The 21,640-nt window shown below is 31.8% G+C and overlaps 1 protein-coding gene across 1 annotated transcript in view; it reads right to left on the bottom strand.

The window, feature by feature from the left end:
• Positions 1-21,640, bottom strand: part of LOC127700066 (transient receptor potential cation channel subfamily M member 2-like) — a 46,550-nt gene that overhangs the window by 5,277 nt on the left and 19,633 nt on the right. Inside the window, exons 12-24 of the mRNA XM_052203532.1 lie at positions 20,322-20,469; positions 18,373-18,484; positions 16,836-16,932; positions 14,308-14,458; positions 13,349-13,463; positions 11,322-11,381; positions 10,088-10,190; positions 7,866-8,039; positions 6,749-6,848; positions 4,999-5,278; positions 4,414-4,482; positions 2,444-2,575; positions 782-1,033 (exon numbers count right to left, since the gene is read on the bottom strand). Coding sequence (XP_052059492.1) covers positions 782-1,033; positions 2,444-2,575; positions 4,414-4,482; positions 4,999-5,278; positions 6,749-6,848; positions 7,866-8,039; positions 10,088-10,190; positions 11,322-11,381; positions 13,349-13,463; positions 14,308-14,458; positions 16,836-16,932; positions 18,373-18,484; positions 20,322-20,469 — 1,793 coding nt within the window. The remainder of the gene's footprint in view (positions 1-781; positions 1,034-2,443; positions 2,576-4,413; positions 4,483-4,998; positions 5,279-6,748; positions 6,849-7,865; positions 8,040-10,087; positions 10,191-11,321; positions 11,382-13,348; positions 13,464-14,307; positions 14,459-16,835; positions 16,933-18,372; positions 18,485-20,321; positions 20,470-21,640) is intronic.

Genomic DNA, 21,640 nt, shown 5'->3' with positions numbered 1-21,640 from the left:
TTTTAAGCTTTCTAAAACTGTCTATCCATCAATTTCAAAACGTCACGTTTTGTCTAGCTGTATCAAAAAAACATTTTCTTTTTGAGTTTCCATTGCAATGTATTTGATGTTATAAATCCTAGTCCGACAATAACATAAAAAATGCAAAATCGTTTTGTTCTTTTCCTCTCAAATTTTTTGAAGTGTAGAAAGGAAACAAAAGGCTTTTCTATTTCTATCTGGTGAATAACAGACTCAAAAATCCTTCGGTCTCAGGTGCATAGATGTCTCATTGGTAAACATATATCGTCTTCGTGTTATAATGTTAACATCATGTTATTAACATCACTTTACAAATTTCATGCGTCAGAAGTGCTTTTCTGGATTACACTTCATCAGGAAGGCTCAAATATTTGTAAGCTAAGAATGTATAAGAACCAGTTGAAGAGCTATATGACATAAAATGACCTCATCACAATAGCACAAATCATCTTAGGTCAAATTTGTCTCACGGAGTTAAAACCTTAATTTCTAACTAATTGCTACATTTATTAACTGGCAATTTTAGATAGGTTTGTATAGAAATCATACCAGTACCGATGTACTTACTACTGAGCTGGAGATACCTTCGGAGACTGTTAGATGTAAAATGACTACATTGAACCTTATTTTAACGGCATGAACAACAATTGTTAGAACAGGCATCATGTGACATTTAAATGATAACAAATATGTAGATAAACTAGGTCATTATTGCTTTAATTGGACACGGAGGTGTATTTTGTATATTGTTTAAACTTACCATTTCTTTGATCATTATGATAATGATACCAATTCGTTTTATCAACAGTAAAACATTCAATAGGCGCAGAAACATAATGAACAAGGCTACACTGTATATTCGTCTGGTATGAGTAAGCATCTCTGGATCAAAGTAGTGTAAAGCAAAGCCCGCAATGTATAAAATGACGCAAAACAAGTCCAACATGTTCCATAGGTTAAACAAGTAAAGCAATATTCTCTGTGGAGACCAGTTACCATCTTGTGGTCGAACCTAGAAAGCGATATTATCAAGAAGTACATTGATTAAACAATGAAATTCGCTTAATGGTCTAATATGAAATCATTCTAGTTAGCACTATTGAACAAATGTGTGATTCAAATATTTAAAGTTACTCAACATATTGAACATATTGAACATTTCAAAGTATCGGTAAATAGGAAAAAGGCACCTTATAGATCTGCAATTCAAGTACTCAAACGTTATAACTCGTTACTGTCAAGCTGTTGATGAAATGAGAAGTAATTATGTTAATTAACTAAATATTTCATAAATTTTAGTCATCCGAAGCGCTTTTCTGGATTTATACTTTATATGAAACGCTAAAACATAAACATTTGATAGCCATAGATGCGCTTTTACGCTGCAACTTTCAGAAATATACGACCAAATAGGACCTGCGCAGGATAGCCAAATTTGTCTTATTTCAACATGGAGGCTAGAACCTTAGTTTCTACCTCACAACTAATAACTAAACGGAGAAGTTAAAAAAAACAAGTCTGTTAAAAGTAGTTTGTTAGAAAATTGTGATAAAAATAATTGTTGAGTGAACGGACGGACGTACAAATGAACAGAATAAAGACGGACAGACGAACAAGGTGATTGCAATATAGATCTTAGTTTCGCAGGTTGGGGTAAAACTTAACTTCTACTAATGGAATAGTGACAGTCATATTTCCAAAATTAGGGTGGTAGACTAAATCTCTTACAAAGGATTAGAAATGTAAAATTCCAAAACGTTTGAAGGTATTTGATAGTTTTTGCTGGTATGGTTTTTATTGTCGTTTACATAAGGAAAAGCCCTTGGTCTGGTATGGTTGTTTGTATGTGATACCTAAGTCGCTATGAAAAATGCCATGTATTGATTACTATCAGAGCGTTCAAAACATGTGTTCATGTTTTTTTATTTATCTTTTCATTTGTCTCTGTTTGTATGATAATATTGGGTGCATTTTAAAATCTGAATTATTAGTCATGATATTGTTTTGACGTAATTCCATAATTCTGAAAGTTATTAACGAATGTATTTCGTCATACATTATTCAGAAAAGAATGTTGATGGTAAACTGAAACAATAATCATTTCAATAATGTTCTTTCGTTCGCTAACAATCATTTGATATAAGCAGACATTAAATAAATTATTTAAAGATTAATAAACTTGTTAAACAAGGTATAGTTATCTTATCACGATAATTTTATTTTCACTTCTTAAAAGAAATCCACCCTTATTGAATTGAAAAAAATATACGTAATTTTAGAAAAAGACGAGGTTGCACTTTGTTCGTTAAAATCAAAAGTTAACAGATCATCCCGTACATAAGCCTTTCTTTTTAAAAACAGGTTTTTGACTTTTAAAATAATATGGGTTATCATGTAGTTGTCAACAGTGAAATATACTTACCATGCTCCATAACTGCTCTAATAGATCCCCTACCATGTAAAAGAATAGCACGACTTCTAACACCGAAATCTTTGTGTTTAGATCACGGGTGAGAAAATAGCTGAACAAAACTAAAGTTGTTACAAAAAACACCTGAAAAATGGGAAGTATATATCTATCAATTTAGTCATGATAAAGCACAAATTGTTTACTAAATTCATTTTTTTTTTATTAACAGATACGATTTATCCTTTTTATATTTAGATGCACTGTAAGCGTTTAGTACCAATGTTTTTACTTTATACATTTGGAAAAAAGTTAAAATTATTTAGGTTATGAATACTAACATAGGAATAACTACGTTAATTAATGACTTCACTAAAATCAAAGGAGCAACAGTAGTTTCCTTTGCAGGTATTACATATGAAAACAACACTTTATAAATGTCATGAGGCCGAAGCGCTTTTCTGAAATTGACGAGTAGTTTTTAATGCGTCAATTCGGCAAACTCGATCACATACTGAAATGTTTAATTGAACATATCAATAACATTCGTAAAACAAGAGGCTCTCATGAGCCTGAATCGCTCACCTGTATTTCAGAGGAGAAAATTTTTAAATGTCAGCAAACTTGATGAACAAATTGTGTAAAATTGTCTTTAAAGGGCAATAACTCCTTAAGGGGTCAATTGACAATTTTGGTCATATTAACTCTTTTTGTAGATCTTACCGTGATGAACATTATTGCTGCTTACATTTTATATATATATATAATAATATTCAAAATAATAACAAAAAACTGCAAAATTTTGTTAAAACTACCAATTCGATGGCAGCAACCCAACAATGGGTTGTTCGATTCGTCTGATAATTTCAGGGCCGATAGATCTTGACCAATTAAACAATTTTACCCCATGTCACATTTGCTCTTAAAGATTTAGTTTTTGAGATATAAGCCAAAAACTGCATTTGACCCTTATGTTCTATTTTTAGCCATGGCAGCCATGTTTGTCGATGGATACCAACTTCCGATACAATTTATAAACAAGATACCCTAAGGAACATATAGTTAAAGTTTGAAGGTAATTGGCGTAGTAGTTTCAGAGGAGAAGATTTTTAAATGTTAGCAAACTTGATGAACGAATTGTGTAAAATTGTCTTTAAAGGGCAATAACTCCTTAACGGGTCAATTGACAATTATGGTCATATAAACTTTTTGTTAGATCTTACTTTGCTGAACATTATTGCTGCTTAGAGTTTATATATATCTATAATAATATTCAAAATAATAACAAAAAACTGCAAAATTTTGTTAAAACTACCAATTCGGTGGCAGCAACCCTACAATGGGTTTTTCGATTCGTCTGAAAATTTTAGAGCTGATAGATCTTGACCAATTGAACAATTTTATCCCATGTCAGATTTGCTCTAAAAGCTTTAGTTTTTGAGATATAAGCCAAAAACTGCATTTGACCCCTATGTTCTATTTTTAGCCATGGCGGCCATGTTTGTCGATGGATCAAAACTTCGGATACAATTTATAAACGATATACCCTAAGGAACATTTAGTTAAAGTTTAAAGGTATTTGGCCCAGTAGTTTTAGAGGAGAAGATTTTTGAAATAGTTTACGACGACAGACGACGACAGACGACGACAGACGATGACGACAGACGACGACGACAGACGACGACGACGGACGCCAAGTGATGGCATAAGCTCACATGGGACCCTTCGGGCCCCGGTGAGCTAAAAAAACAATTATTTTTTTCGGATGCAGATAATTGCACAAAAAATTAAGCCAAGATCAAATAGTTCATGAACCATCACAGAACACTTTCGCTTATATTGGTATAATTACACATGTAGTCATTGGAATGGTTTATACGTGCGTCATCAATTAATTAACACACACAACGCTCATCAAGAAAATGACAACACACAACAATGGAATTGGGAAAACATATGTATATTTTTCTTTCTTATGAACTTACAACATTTGCGACTAGCTTGATGATCGGTGCTGTGACAAATTTCCATGTGGACTTCCAGTGCAAGTGGTGCTAAAATATATATACAGTATTGATTATTATTATAATGGTATGTGGAAAAAAAAATATATGTTGGTCATAATAGATACAAGAAAAATTTTCTCCATTAATCAAGCTGAAGAAGCGTCATACGAAATCATACATTAAGTTGCAAGCGTAAATACACGAAGTCAAAATTCATTATGCCGTCTTTTAAAATCACATACATAGATCTAAATCATCTCAAGATTGTGAATCTTTTAATTAACACATATAGTTTCTTTAGATAAAAAGGGGATTCTACGAAAGAGATATCATTTTTAAAATATTATATTTTACGAACACAAAATAATGGTTAGATTACGAATACAAGTTTATACATATCTAACTCTCCACTCTTACAACATTCTAAATATACAATATGTAAATTTATGTCTTTACTAAACTGAATGGTAATTTGGTGTATGATATTCATAGCATTAGTAGTGTTACTTTTTATCAATAATACATATGCAGAAAATCTGTAACAGATAAATTGTCATACAAAACCTTGATAAATGCTGTACATTCTCGACTGAGATTTTCATTCTTTTTTGTGTCGATGTCGCTTCTTTGTTGGGTAGATTCGTAGGGAAATAGCCGTTTGCTAGCATCTTTCTGTGCAGAGGGATGCGAAATAAATTCTTCCAAGTTGAATTGGTGTCCAAAATGTAACGGTTTTTCTTCAAGACCCCATACCTCAGAGGTGTAATCAAGAGCTTTGGTTGCCATTTCTTCGTCTTTTTGAAATAGTTTGTCCAAAAGTTTAATGGCACGTGACAAGAACTTTCTGACAACCACAACATAAAAGAAAACGAAAACTATAAAATAATCTGTGAAAGTATGATTGCACCTGTACTGTAACTTTATGTCACAGCTCAATATGGTAAGCGAATACGTTTATAATAATGGATGTAGGGGGATTCACATTAATTCAATATTCTATAGTTTGAGACACGACCACAATGTTATATGTCCGCATTCACAATATATACAAATTTATTCTGGGAATTGTGTCGCTATGTTGCTGTTTTAACTTCTTCTATGTACATCCATCGATATGAGAAAATCAAAGGGCAATATTTAGTGTGATAGACGTCAGGACGTAAAACATAACTTATACTTTACTGACGCATCTAACCTATATCCTATACTGAAAATGCATTGGTAATGTTAAATTATTTTAAGTGAGGTTTTTCTGGTAAACAAGAGATAACTCAATATCAAATCACGTTTTACCAATGATTGAGTGGTGTTTAACGCCATTTTCAGCACTATTGTGCTATTTCCGTGCAGTCAGTTTTTATTGGTGGTGAAAGCCGGAGAGCTCCGAGAGAACGATCAACCTTCGGAAGGAAAACTGATTCCTAGTCAATTAAGATTGAAGTCGGGCGCACCTACCGGGTGCGGTATTCGAACTCACAACATCAGTGTTGACAAGCTAGTGTTACAGTAGTTGGACTACTCAGACCACTCGGCCACCGAGGTCCCTATTACAAATAAATAACACGTACAATGCTTTCATCAAATATAGATAATGTCGACAGTCCCCAACAAAACAACACATAAAACACCAATAAGAGTGATTTCCATCAAATGTTTATTATCTCCTAATAACTGATACTGAATATTTATTTTACCTCCAAAATGGTAATTGGACCAATAAATGATTTCAAGCTGTGGTATTGTTAAAAGCTTCATACTAATACATATGGAATATTAAGGTATTAACAAAGACTTGCATACATGCATTGTACATATGGACACATATGTCAAATTACGTCAACATCAAGCAATAACTGTTGCTTGGGTCTTGAATACTCATACTGTAATATTATTACTTATCTTTAGTGGTTGTAGTTCTTTGTCATGTTTGGTGTTTGTTCTCAATTCTACATTTTGTTCAATTTAATAGAACCTTAGCCACATTGTACAGCAACCAATCAGAACCGATTTTCGTTTAGTTATAATTTCAGGACGCCGTAAATATTGCACGAAACGTATGGGTAAGCATTGTTATGCGAAGAAAAATAAAATCCATTTTGGAAAACCGGTTTAAACAGAATGTAAGAAAATAAAACTACTAGTATAGTATTTGATAACTAAGCATCACGATTATGTTTTATCTTACCAGCAAACCCTTTCTGATGCAGTAATTGGGTTTAAGCATAATTTAAAAAACAATGTAGGGCTCCATAGTGATAAACTGTCCATATCTATGAGGGAATGAATGTACTACTGTAACTATAACAGTACATACCTTGAATGGGATAATAGATTTTTTTGAAGTTCTTCCTCATATAAACTTTCGGCTTTGTCTGCCATAGCAATGAGGTATGTATGTGCAACTAGAGCGGTCACTGAAAACATAGCAAATACGTTATTCGTTATTATCAACAATCATACATTTACATTTAGGCTTCTGACAAAATAACAATCAAAAAACCACAAGATGTCAAATTCTCGTGTTTCTTAAAATTGAGAAGGTTTAAATCATAACCGTCTACTCGAGAGATTCTGACGTATTGTCTTACTGTTTACCTGACGGACTCGTACACCAGGTTTATCTGGTTACTATCTGGTTTATATATTAATACAATATCAACCTGTGAACTGTAATATAAAATAATCTTTGTACTAAGGATCCTCTCCATGTCATCTTATCTGCCACAACTGTATCATAGTGATTTTTCCATGATAAACAGTCCATCAAATCCGTGTTCCCAACTTTAATGGATACTCTTATCTCTCTTGTAATGCTCTTATGATTTTCATCGACTGAGTAACGCAAACGTTGATTACGTTTTTAGGACCATATTACTGTTGTCTTAACATATTCTACGTGTTTCAAAAAATAAAATAAGGGGGCAATATGAAACCCTATGACCAATAAAAACAGACAACACCACTGCTAGAAAAATACGACAACACAAAAAGATATATGAACCCAACCAAAAAATGCTGAGAACTAAGTTGTTTCAATCTCCCATGTAATTTTAAAGATTACAATGTGTTTAGCCGTTGCTGGATTGTTGTTTCATTGCCATTTACACGTTATCTCTGTATTTTTGTCCTGTATTTGCCATAAAACAATCTTTGAAAATGCAATCAATGAATGCTAAGTTACATCTTATTTGAAAAAGAAAATGTTGTTTAGAAACTGACTTGATTACACAAATCAGATGTTACTTTACGTAGGTTAGTTGATGTATATTTAAATGCAGAAAGAGTATTTAATATGGTCACTTAAGACGGCAATACGCTAGGCACAAATGTTTATGGACGCAGAATTGCCTGTTTTGCATTCCAATACATTTTTTTCTCATGTGATATACCCAAACCCGATGACCTTATAACAATTAAAAGTATGTTCTTACGCAGAGGGTTTTCACATTGACTCCATAGTTCTGCTGCTAGTTTAACATGATTACTTATTACAGCAACCCTTAGAGATTCAATTACAGGTATTTCTGCATTTGGTTTAATTTCCCTAGGTTTAGTCGCATCAGTTTTACAGCATGTTACCATTCCAAGTTTAGAAAAACAGATTCCTACAAAATATTTTCAAATAAGCAGAAATTATTTGTGAAAATCAAAACAAATAATGTGACCAGTATAAAAAAAAAGATATATTCAATCACCATTATCAAATCACAAATGAAGTGTCAATACAAAATGAGAAGTAATCATTAATAAACTGTTTATCTGGCCAATATTGAATATTATAATATTTACTTGTAAAATATCTTCTTTTGTGTAGTTAGTCTTTAGTGATATCCATTAATTAATCCCAATTTTTCGCGGCGGGTTAAAAATCTTGCAAATATTTTATACAAATGTGTCTATTGTTTACGATCGTTTCCTGTCCTTCATATGACTATTTTACTTCGTTAAGGAAAGTTACATATACTTTGATGTAACTCATTTCAAAAACATTAACACTTAAAACCATTAGTCATTGAGCTTGACTTATTAAAGCTTGTCCACCAGTTTAAAGTTTAAGTAAAAATGAACTGGAATGATGTTGGCAAATACTTATGTTCATGATAGTTTTATTATGTAATAAGTGATGTAGCGCAAATCGTTTATTCAGGTAAAAATATAAGAAAAATCATGATATATGGGTTTTACTTAAGTAACATTACCACTATGAAAGGGAGAGGAAGGTGGCTTTACGTGATAGCCATACAATATTCATGAAATTTTAACGCAGTAAAACACTAACACTGATTTTGACTATAGTCGAATTCTTATGATTTCATTCGAGTTGTGCCATAGTAAATGGATACAAAAATCTGCATAAGTCTACTATTTTTCAAATAATAAGACAAACTAATTAAATTCCATGCACTGATAACAAGTAAAATATATATAACCTTATTTTTTCAATGATCAACATAAAACATGTCGTCATTATATTAACTACGTCCGATATTAAAGTTAAAACAACATTATGCATAAGTTAAGTTGATGGTGTGATTTGGTCTTAAAGAAGCTCTTGCTAAAACAATGTTATGTAAAAAACTTATCTCACTCAACAGTTATCAGTTTTTTTCTGATGTCCAGATTGTTGAATTAAGGCAACTGAGGTTTACCGATGGTTTAATCTTCGAAAATCTATTACGAAGATACAAATTAAGGTTACAATCAAAAACTGAGAAAAAAAGGAGCAATACCTGGTAAGTGGACGGGACAAGCGTCTCCTGCTATACATGCATCATCCGCCATGAGAATCCATACTCAGTAAAATGTCTCAATCGGAAATAGGACACAGTCGGTTAGAATTATAAATAAGACGATTAATAAAAATAAGATGGGGTATGATTGCCAATAAGACAACTATACACAAGATACCAAATGATATAACAACTATAGGTCTCCGTACGGCCTTAAACAATGAGTAAATCCAACACCGCATAGTCAGCTATAAAAGACCCCGAAATGACAACTGTAAAATAATTCAAACGAGAAAACTAACGGCCTTATTTATGTACTAAATCATGAACGAAAACAAATATGATATACAGCAACAAACCACAACCACACTACAGGCTCCCGAGTGTTCAAACGTTTTTGGAATGCTGTTTGTGTGTTCGTCGTTTTATTGTTGGCTATTTTACTGTCTGTCTTTCTTTGATTTACGGTTTCTGTACCCCATTGGTATTCAAATATTAGTGTGTGCTTGCTAAAAAATTTACAAGCGTTCCTTCATAGATCTTTTTAAGAAATAAAAGATTAATAGAAAAAGGAAGAATCAAAGAGTAACACAAATTTTATGTCGTTGTGCTCAAAACTCTTATACATTGCAACTTTCAGTTAGTTTAATCAAATTTGTCTTTTCAAAAAAGTTATGTATGTCATTTAAAAAACCACACTAATTATAAGTTGTATTTTGACTAATACTAGGACTCAGTTTGTATTGAAAAATTATAAGAAACGTTGTTCAATAAAAAAAAAGCGTTCCTTGGATATTTTCCTTCACAATCACACAAAAAATTTTATAAGCTTGTGTTTTTTCTAAGAAACACTGCTAACTATAGATATAAAAATTAGTTAAACTAACTGATCAAAGTTGGAACATATATTGTTTGTCGCTCACCTTGAAGTAGTTTATTCGATATCTTAATAACAGCATCTCTAGCGTTTTTAAACCCTGATCCCTTGCCTTCTTTCAAATATGTGAATGCTTCTGGATACACACTCTGAAACGTAGAGAAACTATAAAGAAAAATCAAACAAATACACTCCCCTTAAGTATCAACAAAAGATCACTGAAACAATCACAATGTAAAAAAAACCTAATTTAAGTACAAATGTAGAGCGACATGACTGTTTTATTATCAATGCCGTTAATACTTGAAGGTCAACGATTGTCTAACATTAAAAAAAATTATATATTAAGATAAAGATTGATTGCTTCTTTGCCTCAAGTGGCAAATATAACCCTCATAATAAAGTCTTTTTTGGGGTTTTTTTTGTTGGTTTTTTCATTTGAACATGTAAATTAAACTAGCTTGCTTTATAATAAAGTCACAAACTAAAGTCGAAAACTTAAACGTTTTATAACGTTTAGATCAAGGGATAACGATGTCTTACTATCCGAAAACGTTATCAGATCGTATTTAGCATGTAAATACATCTGACCACAATAAATTTCAAGTTATAGGAATTGCTTTGAATAAAAATTCATTTTCCCATCTGCGACACTAGAACTATAATCATGCAAAAATACTAATGATTTGTTTACAGTTTAAAGAAAATCGGTATGCGGGCATTGGGCGTTGGAGCGGATTTAAATGTTGACACAAAATCAATAGTTTTAGTTATCTCGTTGGTTTCTTGTGGTTATTTTATCAAATGGCAGTAAATTATGCTTTTCTACCAAACACCATGTTCCTGAACGTCTTGACCATTTATATCTCTTATTCCTAAATGTTAAAAGATTATTTTTTTAGATTGGCAACAGAACAAAGTTAAAAATTTAATATTAGACCTAGTCGTAACGAGCTTGCATTCTCAAACCCAAACATATGAATTTAAGAAAATATGGAATATACAAATCATCTTAGTGATCCAAAAACTACAAGACTTTTACAGATCAAAATATCGTTTAAATAACACACATGTATAATGAAGATAAAAACATTCAATATATTTATAAGATAGATTATGTGTAATTGCTTAGATACCGCCCTGACTTGAATAGGCGATGGTTGTCAAACGCTTATTCAAATGTTTTCAAAAGAAATCTCCAATTTTCCACAAATAGTGTGAAAAGACTATCCGACCTCCAAATTTTCAGATATTGTCTAACTTTTATTCAAAAACAATACCTCAACTAATATAAAACCATTCATGCCATTGTCTGTTTTGCTGGTTATTGACTTCACAACCTGCAATAAAATCATCGTCTTTTATGTGTTCAAATGTATTACCCTAAAGTATCTTACAAACCTTTAAGGTTTTACTCGTGTTATTCTAATTGATCTAATTACCATGTCAATACCGCTGACCAAAATGCCTTTTGGATTTTTGAAAATACCTCAGATAAACTTTGTTTTCCCACAAAAAATTTGACCTAAAATCATGCCCCAATACGTAGATGTTTACTGGTGTTAGTAATGGAATGCCTCAAAATTTGTATTCCTACTTGTCTAATTCTGAGGTAATTGTCGTCATCATGTCGAATTAACTGTGTTATAATATTTGTTTCGCTTTTATTAATTTTTATAACAGCATTTCAAACATGTTATACTTTTGGAATGAACACGACGAGTATTATAAGTACATCTTTTTAGTATGTACTCTATTGACTAAGCGTTTTATGAGTAAAATAAAGAGTAACATGTAAGGGAATCCATGCAGTGTTACATGATATCGTTATTTTAGAAATTAAAGTATAGTTCAGGATTGTTTTGTTATATTTGAAACATCACAAAATAAAATCAGTTTAGATGATTATTGTTATGAAGAAGAACGGCTGACGTCGACATGACATAAGTTTAACGTCACCAGTATGATTGGTTTGACCTACGCGATATGTCTCTGTCTAAAATCACTACCGGTATTTGTTTTAGCAGTCTTAGAGTGGTGGAAGGTACCAAAGGGGAATTCATAAGTCGAAGAAAAACTGACAACGCCCTGGCAGAAAAATAGTCTACAATATGCAAAATAGAAAAGAGAGAATGAGCAACACGAACCCAACCAAAACCTGTTGAGATATCAGGTCAGGAAAACTCGATGATAAGTCTTATTCGGTGATGTCACATTCATGGAAAACAGAACGGGATTGTGGTTTTGACAGTTTGAACATATTTGTCGTCATCTGTAAACCAGAAACGTGATGGCGTCCGTAAATTTTTTTCAAAACATGACTTCAACTTCAGCACTTGGTACCCTTAGTCTAATAACTTCCGTGTAAACAGCAACCCTCTATTAAGGAATCCATGATAGGAAATGTAAGCTCTGGAGTATCGAATCAACTGGGAGATATATACTTTAAATGCAGACGCTGCTGTTTTGTTGCTACTGAGGAACGGAAAGTTAACAATTGCGAAGCTGGTTTCATCTCTTTTGTCTTAAATTATTGTTCTCAACCGAGCTTCATTGTCAATTTCTAGATGTCAGTCAAGACATGGAGCAGATTCAACTGTATCTGTTGAATGATTTTTTCTTTTTACGAAGTTCGATAGAAACGATGCTTTGAACATAGTCACCAAGCTTTGAATTATTCCATGACAGGACATCATTTATAAGTAAAGCGGAAGGAGAAGTTAAAAGATAGTACAAGTTTCTGTTCATTCTGCAAGCTCCTGTATGAAGTCTTAGATCTTAATTTAAGAGAATAGTCATCTAATATGTAGTTGTACCGATTGCGTCCTTTCCCAAATTATGACATTTCTACTGAGTATCGATTTGTATGGCGACTGGTGTATTCCAAATAGGAGGCGCGTCCGGTGTCGTTGAAGCGAGTCTTGCTCATATCTGAGCCCATGCCATTTCGTTAGTTTTTATTTGTAACCTAGATTTGTGCTTCTTAATAGGTTATTGATATTTGAACATCGGTAAACTACTTAAGAGCTATATTGATGTTACAATTAAGTTCTATGCATTAAGTAAAATAATTTACTTTTACGTATAGCATGTCAAAATTTTGCAAGGCAATGTTTTGATATAGAAACATTTGTGTGTTTATTTAACGAAAAACTCTAAACTTGCTTTAAAATGTTTTGCCGAAATTCCGCGACCGTATTTTTGCAGAAAAATTGTCTGTATATGTGTTTTTAAAATAAAACTTATCGAATTTGTGTGCCTTAATATACAAATCTAATTCACAAAATATATATACATCTTATATTACCTCATGACATAATATTTGGAACTGATCTTCGGCTAAGGTAAATTTCGCATCAACGCTTAGTACCTGTTGAATGATATCTGTCCTTTTTCCGAGAAAAGCATTCACAAATGTATGCAAAAAAAAGATTACAAAAATGTGGATGAATTGAATGATTGATTTTCCAAGTGATTGTTATAGTTTAAATAAAGGCAACAGTAGTGTAGCGCTGTTCAATAGTCATAAATCGATTAAACAAAACCAAATCCGGGTTACAAACTAAAACCGAGGAAAAGACATCAAATATAAGAGGAAAACCTCGAAGCATCATAGTTTTTTTTTCTAAATAAATGTTTGTTATATATAATTATCAATTTAAAAAAAAGGGTTATTACGTTGTTATAATTAACCCTTTTATAAACGAAAAAGTTTTAAAGGCCAATTAAGACTATAACAACCTAATACATTTTCCTAGAAAGGACACAGAAACTTGATCTTTAGGTCAAAATTGGTGAGTAGATTTGCAAAATAAGCTTTTTTGTCAATGAAATAAATTATAAACCATGAACGTATCATAAAATCATATCAGTTCTGAGGATCTTGTTAATATATCGATGGTATCTACATGACTGAGAGTCCACAATGAATTGCGCCTACATCGTGTTCATTACAGACGTGTGTTGACGATTATCAAAATCGACTAAAATCAAATTTTCCCAAGGGTGTTGCAATCATATGAGCTGTTTAATAAAAACAAAAATACAGGGAGCTTTTGTACCAAAAGTTTTCATAAAGGTCACCGTAGGTATTTAACAATAAGTAAACCCCAAACCGTATAATAGGCCAATATCGGTCCAAGTATGACACAATATAAAAAAACAAGGCTAAAACATTACACGAAAAACAAAATATGAACACACCAACAAATAAAAACCACTGATGTGCAGACTGCTGAAGATTTTACTTTATCTGTTTTTTATACCTGATGATAATTTTTATTTTTTTCACTGGTCGGTTGTAGGTGATAGCCGGCAAATAATTCTTTCCTTGATAAACCATCGATATTAGAAACATACTTAGAAATAAAATTTATCTGGGAGGGTAGTATAGGATCAGTGGTCAAAGAAACGTCATCTGAAAAATTATTAAGATCAAACAAGTCTTCCGTAAATGTCATTCAAAGTAAACATAAAACAATATCAATGGTAAACATAGAGGTGTGTGAACGTGTGTGTCTGTGCGTGTTAAAGACGTATAAAACATCACGAATAGAATATTCCCTACAAGTATTAAACACGTTTTCAATTTATTTTTTCAAATTGTTACATTTAAACGCGACTACGGAGCACCAATTCCAAGTCTTACTTCCTATTTTAGATACACATACATATTAGATTCTAAACAATATCTAGAAATAGGCAAATTATATATATCATCATAACTCAAATTTCCCATAGATAGATTTAAGGACATTTAATTACAAAATAATATACATCTTGATTTTTGTTGTTGCCTAATAAAATCACGTTAATATGGAAAAGTTTAATGAATCACACAGTAATATATTCTTATAAAATGAATGCTAGACGTGTAAAAAATTCAATCTACATCTTTACAATTATAACCTTGAATAAACATAATAAACATCATCAATCAGTTTTTCTGCTTTGCACACGGTTAGGTTTATCATAGACTTTTATCAAACTGGCTGTGATGTGTCGGTGTCTCTAATCACTAGCTGTCTTAGATATGTTGATGTCAATATAGTCGTCGGATATGTAATTTTACCCATTGTATCATATTCTCGTTTGGTTACATTTTGCCATTTTGCAAGGAGCGCTTATCCTGTTAATTTATACAATATCGTTAGTTTTGAGTTCATACGATTTCTTAGATTCGTGATTTATCAGATATTAACAGCGATTAACTGCTAAAGACTCTAATTCCATCCAGCAGAATACGGTTAAATTAACATATATCAAACACTTTTAAATCAATTATACTTTTGAATAACACGTAGTAGTGCGAAAATATCTATTGAACTTTTATTGTATAAACAAGTATAAACATTTTAATCAAAGGAGGAGGTACAATAAGAGTAATTGATGTGCGCCTGAAAGTGCATTATTAGTAAACCTTATTCAAGGCTTTTAAAAGTATAATAATCTTATTGGTAAATGGACTAGTTGATACAATCTGAGGATTATGGAGTATATACGTCAAATGTTACCATGACACCCAAAACGAGTCTAAATGTATGTATTTGATCTAAAATCGTCATTCCACCCATAGATTAGGGACAACATAGATATAAGACGACAAGGCTTTAACCAAAAAGATAGTTTACACTCATAAATGTCTGTTATGTTACAGAAAAAATGTCTTGAATGAAAACCCTCGACCAATATTGAATATTCACGACAGATTTTTCAAAAATAAGGCTATTTTGACAGTTTTTGCAGTTTCGCACTTAATGCAAGACGTTTAAAACACTAATATCAATTTCTAAGATAAACTTAAAAATATAACCACTTATATCCGACAGATTATCTAATGAACATCTGAAGACATTTTTGTTTTTAATGTATAACACGTTTTTGGTTTCGAATACAAGATGTCAGTTAAAGTGGCCTTGTCAATACAATACAATTTCATGTTACACAAGAACTCAAAAGGAGCGAGACCATTAGCTTCTCAAGTTCTGCATGCATCACCCGCCATGCGAATCCACATTCATTCAAAATTTCTCATCAGGAATAGGGCACAATAGATATTTTTTTACAGATAAAATGACTTATCTGGTATTTAAAGATCTAAAATATAGATAATAATTTGCGCCACAGACACATAAAAATTGATTTCAAAACCAATTACTATTAGATGATTCTAATTCTTTTGTTAAAAAAACTTACTGATCAAATCCGTTCCTCTAGACAAATAAATTACATCGAATTCTAATATAAGATTAGCACAAATAAATTCGGAACAATAAACAAGCCCAAAGTTTTTTTTTATATATTATTTGTTATTCATAGTGGCATAATAAGCGACAATGACTTCAAATATTGCTGTGCTAAAATATAGGTATATCATTTAGATATACTGAACATATTAAAATGATCTACAGTCCATAATTAGTTTTTTTTTTTTGTTTTACAATTTTGTTCAGCTATATTTTGTACAGCCGAACAAATGTTTTTCTGTCGGCTTTCTGAGCGTATCTATGTTGCATTATTTTCGCTACAAATATCATCGAATCAGCAAACAAATGATCGGCTAAATATGTTTCCACTGAAGCACATAAAGCATTGCAGTTCCCAGGATGATTGATCGATTGATTTTTGTTTGCTTAACGTTTAGTTTGGTTACCATGGTGCATTCTGCAAATAAACCAATTATCATAAGTTGCATCCCCTGGTGATTGTGCTGTTTTCCCTTTTTGAACATACATTATATATTGATTGTAGTAGAGGTTTTACAAACATTTTTAATTTTATAAATATGTGAATACCTTCTTTCTTTTCAAATGACCATGACCGTAATATTCCATCTGTAATTTTTCCCCATAATTCATCATGTTTATTTTTCTTAATATTGAATACTGTTATCTGCAAAAAAAATAGTACGCAAAGATATGAATAAGAAACGAATGTGAAATAACTCTGACAAAATTTCCAGTATTATTTTAGAAATGAGGACAAACCAAACATCCATGCAAAAAAAGAATCAAATTCATTGGGCTGTTGTAATATGAAAATAAAATAAAACTCGTTTAGTTTGGATAATCATCTAAACATATCAAAGTATGTTTTAATCAAATGTTTTACTGTGTATGTATAAAAAAGAGAGGATATAGGGTATCAATCCATGACACAATATCGATATATTCACATCAAATACACACAAAGCAAACAAAACAGTGCTTTTGTTATTGTTCTCCATCTCAAAATCACAGAAAGACCTTCAACACAGAACAAAACAATCTCACTTCGCTGCAAATTTAAGAAAACCCGTAGCACTGGTTTGAGCGGAATTCTTTGCAAACTGAAAATCAAGCCACAATTAGGATTTGACGTAAAAACCATAGTGTAATATCAATAAAATACACCTTGCAAAGAAATCTAACATGTACTGTCATAATTTAACCCGACAATCACATTGAAGCGTGCAAAAAACTGACACATTCAGACAACCATGGGGCACATCGAAATGTATGTTAGATATCTTTGCAGGAAATGACGTATTTAAAGGGCAAAAAACTAGATTAGACTATGAAAGATGTAACAGCCCAGTCAAAAAAGTACATACCAAATAGAAGTACATGTCTAAAACAAAATAGTTCCTACGAACGGTATAAATATCAAATTTTGTAGAATATAGTTAGGTAATTTAGGTATGAAATGAAAGGTAAAGGACTTATGATCTTTGTAGAACAATTTTTGACTGGTAATTATGAAAAATACAAAAACATATAAATGAATTCTAAAAATTCATGGCATATGTTGCTGTTTCTCAGATATGAAGTATCTGGTTTGGTGTATTTTAAGTTTCGGTAACAAGTACGGTCCGATATGGAAATAACGGTATATTGACCTGCACCCCAGAAATGTTTGAAAATGTAAACTGTAACATAGAAAGGAATGGGGACAAGAATAGCATTTTATACTTAGATCTGAGTGGATTACATTGTGTTTAATTTTAAAAAATAAGAAGATATCAAAGTACATATGAAAATGTAATCCCAAAAAGAACAGACAATATCATGTCCTAAATACAAGATAAACAAATATGTACAATTATGGAGATAAACTTACAGATTGCCTTAATTAAGTCATTTTAAAATCTATGGTATTTCTAAGCACGATGAGAGAACATAAAGTTCCTGCTCCGCTTATAGAGAAAACTACTATATGCATAAATGCATGAGGAAATGTTCTTCGTGCAGAAAACATTTTCATAGAAAAGGTATCACGTCAAACATTTACGAAAATATACTTGTTATGTGTCTTTCAATAGTGTGATTATGTAGGGTATGCATTTAAAAGTACCATCCACTCTTTCTGTAGAATTCGATCAAGAACTTGTTTCATCTTTTCATACATATCATCACTGAAGCGTCTTGAAAACATAATAGGTAATTTTCTTTTCAACTTATTCATGCTGAAATTGAGATGGAAAACGTTTATAAATTATTACGTCAATACAAGTTAATACTGATTGATTTAATATTACTAATCTAGTGATCAACGTCGATTTGGGTGATTTTTCTAGTTTAAATCCTGGCATGTGCGACATTAAAACATGATATTTCCTAAATGTTGCTACTGGATAACAATTGATAATATCAAAGAACCCACAAAAGTTATCAACATTGAAAAAATTGTATAGGTAGGAAATTGATAGCACTGATTTATTTAACATTATGCAGTTATGTTTCGTGAAATCGTTCTACATGTCAAGGGTAAAAGGGACGTTAATAAAGATGACGGTCGCCACCAATTTTTTTCTTCATCCAAGATGATCGATAGAAGTAAATTTATTTGCTGCTGCCCTGTTAATTAGAAAATTTAATTGAAATAGTGAGTAATAAATGTCGGCTTTGGTTGTGAAAATAGCGAGTATTTTTTATCCATTCCCAAAGTTGTTGAAAATTCAGATTTTGACAGTTTTTAAACTGAATTTTTATAGTGAAAATGCAGAACTCAAAAAGGCTACCATTGTCGCCTATGTTAATATTTACTTCATTTTAATCTAAGACAGATTTCAATACATGACTGCATCAATCTTTAACTATAATGCTTACAACATTTAGCTTTTTACGTATAAATTCATTTAGATAACTCTATTATTGATAATTGAAAAATGCTGAGCAGGATCTGCTTATCCTATGGGAGCATCTGAGATCAATCCCGGTTTTATTTTTGGATATCTAGTTGCATGAGTTGATAAGTCTTTAGTTTTCTATATTATGTTACATAATACTATACTGTTATTTGTCTTTTTTGTCTTTTTCTCTCTATTTTTATCATGGCATTGTCAGTTTATTTTCGACTTATCAATTTGAGTGTCCCTTGTATATTTCGCCTCTCTTTTGAATTGTGCAAAGCTATGGTAATGTCTAGTGTACACAAAAACTAAGCTTGTACTGAAAGATGTTTCTATACAGCAGCGAATCTACATTAAAGAGTAAAAACAGATTATTTTCCGTTCGAAATTATTTTCAAGTTTAACCTTTGAAATCTGAAATCAAGATGTCATCTGGTTCAGTAAAATTGGTACCGTTAATTATTTTAATAACATTGGGTCAATCCTCTTATGTCAGTCTCCAAGGGTATCAATTGCCCAGTAACCAGAATTTTGGTACAGGTATGGTTTGCGGCACTTTTTGTTTAAGGTTTTGGCCCCAAGCATCACCTTAATGCGCATCTGATGCAGTAAAATTGGTATCGGTCATGGTATTATCAGTTTTTAAAATTTAAGTTTTTGCTATTTTTCAAATCAAGCTCTTTTTTCATCTTATGTAACTAAACAATTATAATAATAATAATAATAATAAATTCTTTTTTCGAAGAGGGTAAACACAGTTAGTTACAACAAACTAATCTTCCCTAAGGCCCTCACATACAAATTACAATATAATCAAAAACAGGTATTTACACATAGTTAATTTACAGTCAAGTAGTTCAATGTATTATTATTGACATGATAAGATATAATACTGTTCAAGAGGTGCATGTAGTAAAAAATCAAAAAATCAAACCAAAATTAACATGAATGAATAATTAAGTTCAACTGAGAAATATCAACCATTTGCGTTTTGGCCTAAATATCTTTCATTTCCGGTAAATTACTTTATTCAAAGCGGTTCTTTTTTAAGAAGATTTCTGCATACATTTGTTTGCATCACGTTTTCTGACCATTTCAAGTAATATTGAATTGGCTATATAAACAGTATGGTACAACTTCGACAATCAAAACAATGTATTCATATACTTACTCTTTCATGCAAAGGGCGACAAGATCAGCTGTTCCGCCGGTGCCTTTCACGACGACAACTGATATATTATTGTCAATAGCTCTTATCACGTGCTCAAGTGTATCTAGTTCACCATTCAATACCAACAAAACAACTGGAATTCTTATTTCTGATATTAGAATATAAAAGTTGTATCATTACGCATTAACAGGAGGCGAAATATAACAAAAGAACATTCAAACTCAGACGTCCAAAATAAATTGACAAGGCCATGGCAAAAAAACAAAAACAACAAAAACGACAGACAACAGTATACAAACCATAACATAGAAAACCTAAAACTGAGCAACACGAACCCCACGAAAAACCAAAGATGATCTCGGGAATTTTGAATTGTAGCAAGTTTTTGACATAAAACTGAAAGGTCTATTACCTTTTTAAACATTACAAACATTAACAAAATAAAAAGAACACCACAAAAACTAAAACAAGTCCAACAAATGTCCTTTCATATAAAATAAGTGGTGATTTCAGCTGACCAGAAGTGAAACAAATCCTGCTCCACGTGTGGCTCTTGTCGTGTTGCTCATGTAAGTAGAAACCCGGTGATAAATCTTATTCGGTAGGTCACAATCGGAGAAAAATACAACGCGAATGTGATTTCGACAAAGGGAAAATATCCGTCGTCATCAGTGAAACAGATATATCACAACTATATCGAAATGGCGTCCGTAAAACTTCATCACTTGGAACTCTTGGTTTCATAGCTTTCTTGTGAACAACCTTCTATCAAGGAAATCATGATAGGAATTCAAGCACTGGAATATCGTATCAACTGTGAATGTACTGGAATATTCCTACGTATAAATAGAAAGTTTACAATTGGGAAGCTGAAGTCCTCTCTTTTATCATGAAGTTTTGTTTTCAACCGACCCTCACTATCGATGTCTACGTGTAAGTGAAGATACAACGAATATTTACCTGTATTTGCAGTATTCTTTATTTCAAGTTCAATTTTATAGATGCGTTCAACACTGTCACGAAACTTTGAATTATTTAATGAGAGGACTTCATCTATATAGCGGAAAGTGAAGTTTAAATATATTGCTAGCCTCTTTTTAATCTTTCTTTGCTGCTTCTGTAGAAGTCAGCCTCAAATAAATAAAGGTACAAGTCGGCAAGAAGAGTCGTACAGTTGGTTTCCTAGGGAATGCCGATTGTTAGTTGAAAAACATTTTTTTAATGTCAGTTTCTGAGATTTTTTGTTTAAATAAACTCATCATTAATCCTAGGCTTAAAACTGTGTACGCAGAACGCTCGTTTTGTCTAAAAAAGACTCA

The sequence above is a fragment of the Mytilus californianus genome, unplaced genomic scaffold (genome assembly GCF_021869535.1).
Source record: "Mytilus californianus isolate M0D057914Y unplaced genomic scaffold, xbMytCali1.0.p SCAF_48, whole genome shotgun sequence".
Classification (NCBI taxonomy): Eukaryota; Metazoa; Mollusca; class Bivalvia; order Mytilida; family Mytilidae; genus Mytilus; species Mytilus californianus.
Note: the sequence above shows the minus strand (reverse complement) of the source record. Positions and strands in the feature narration are given on the sequence as shown.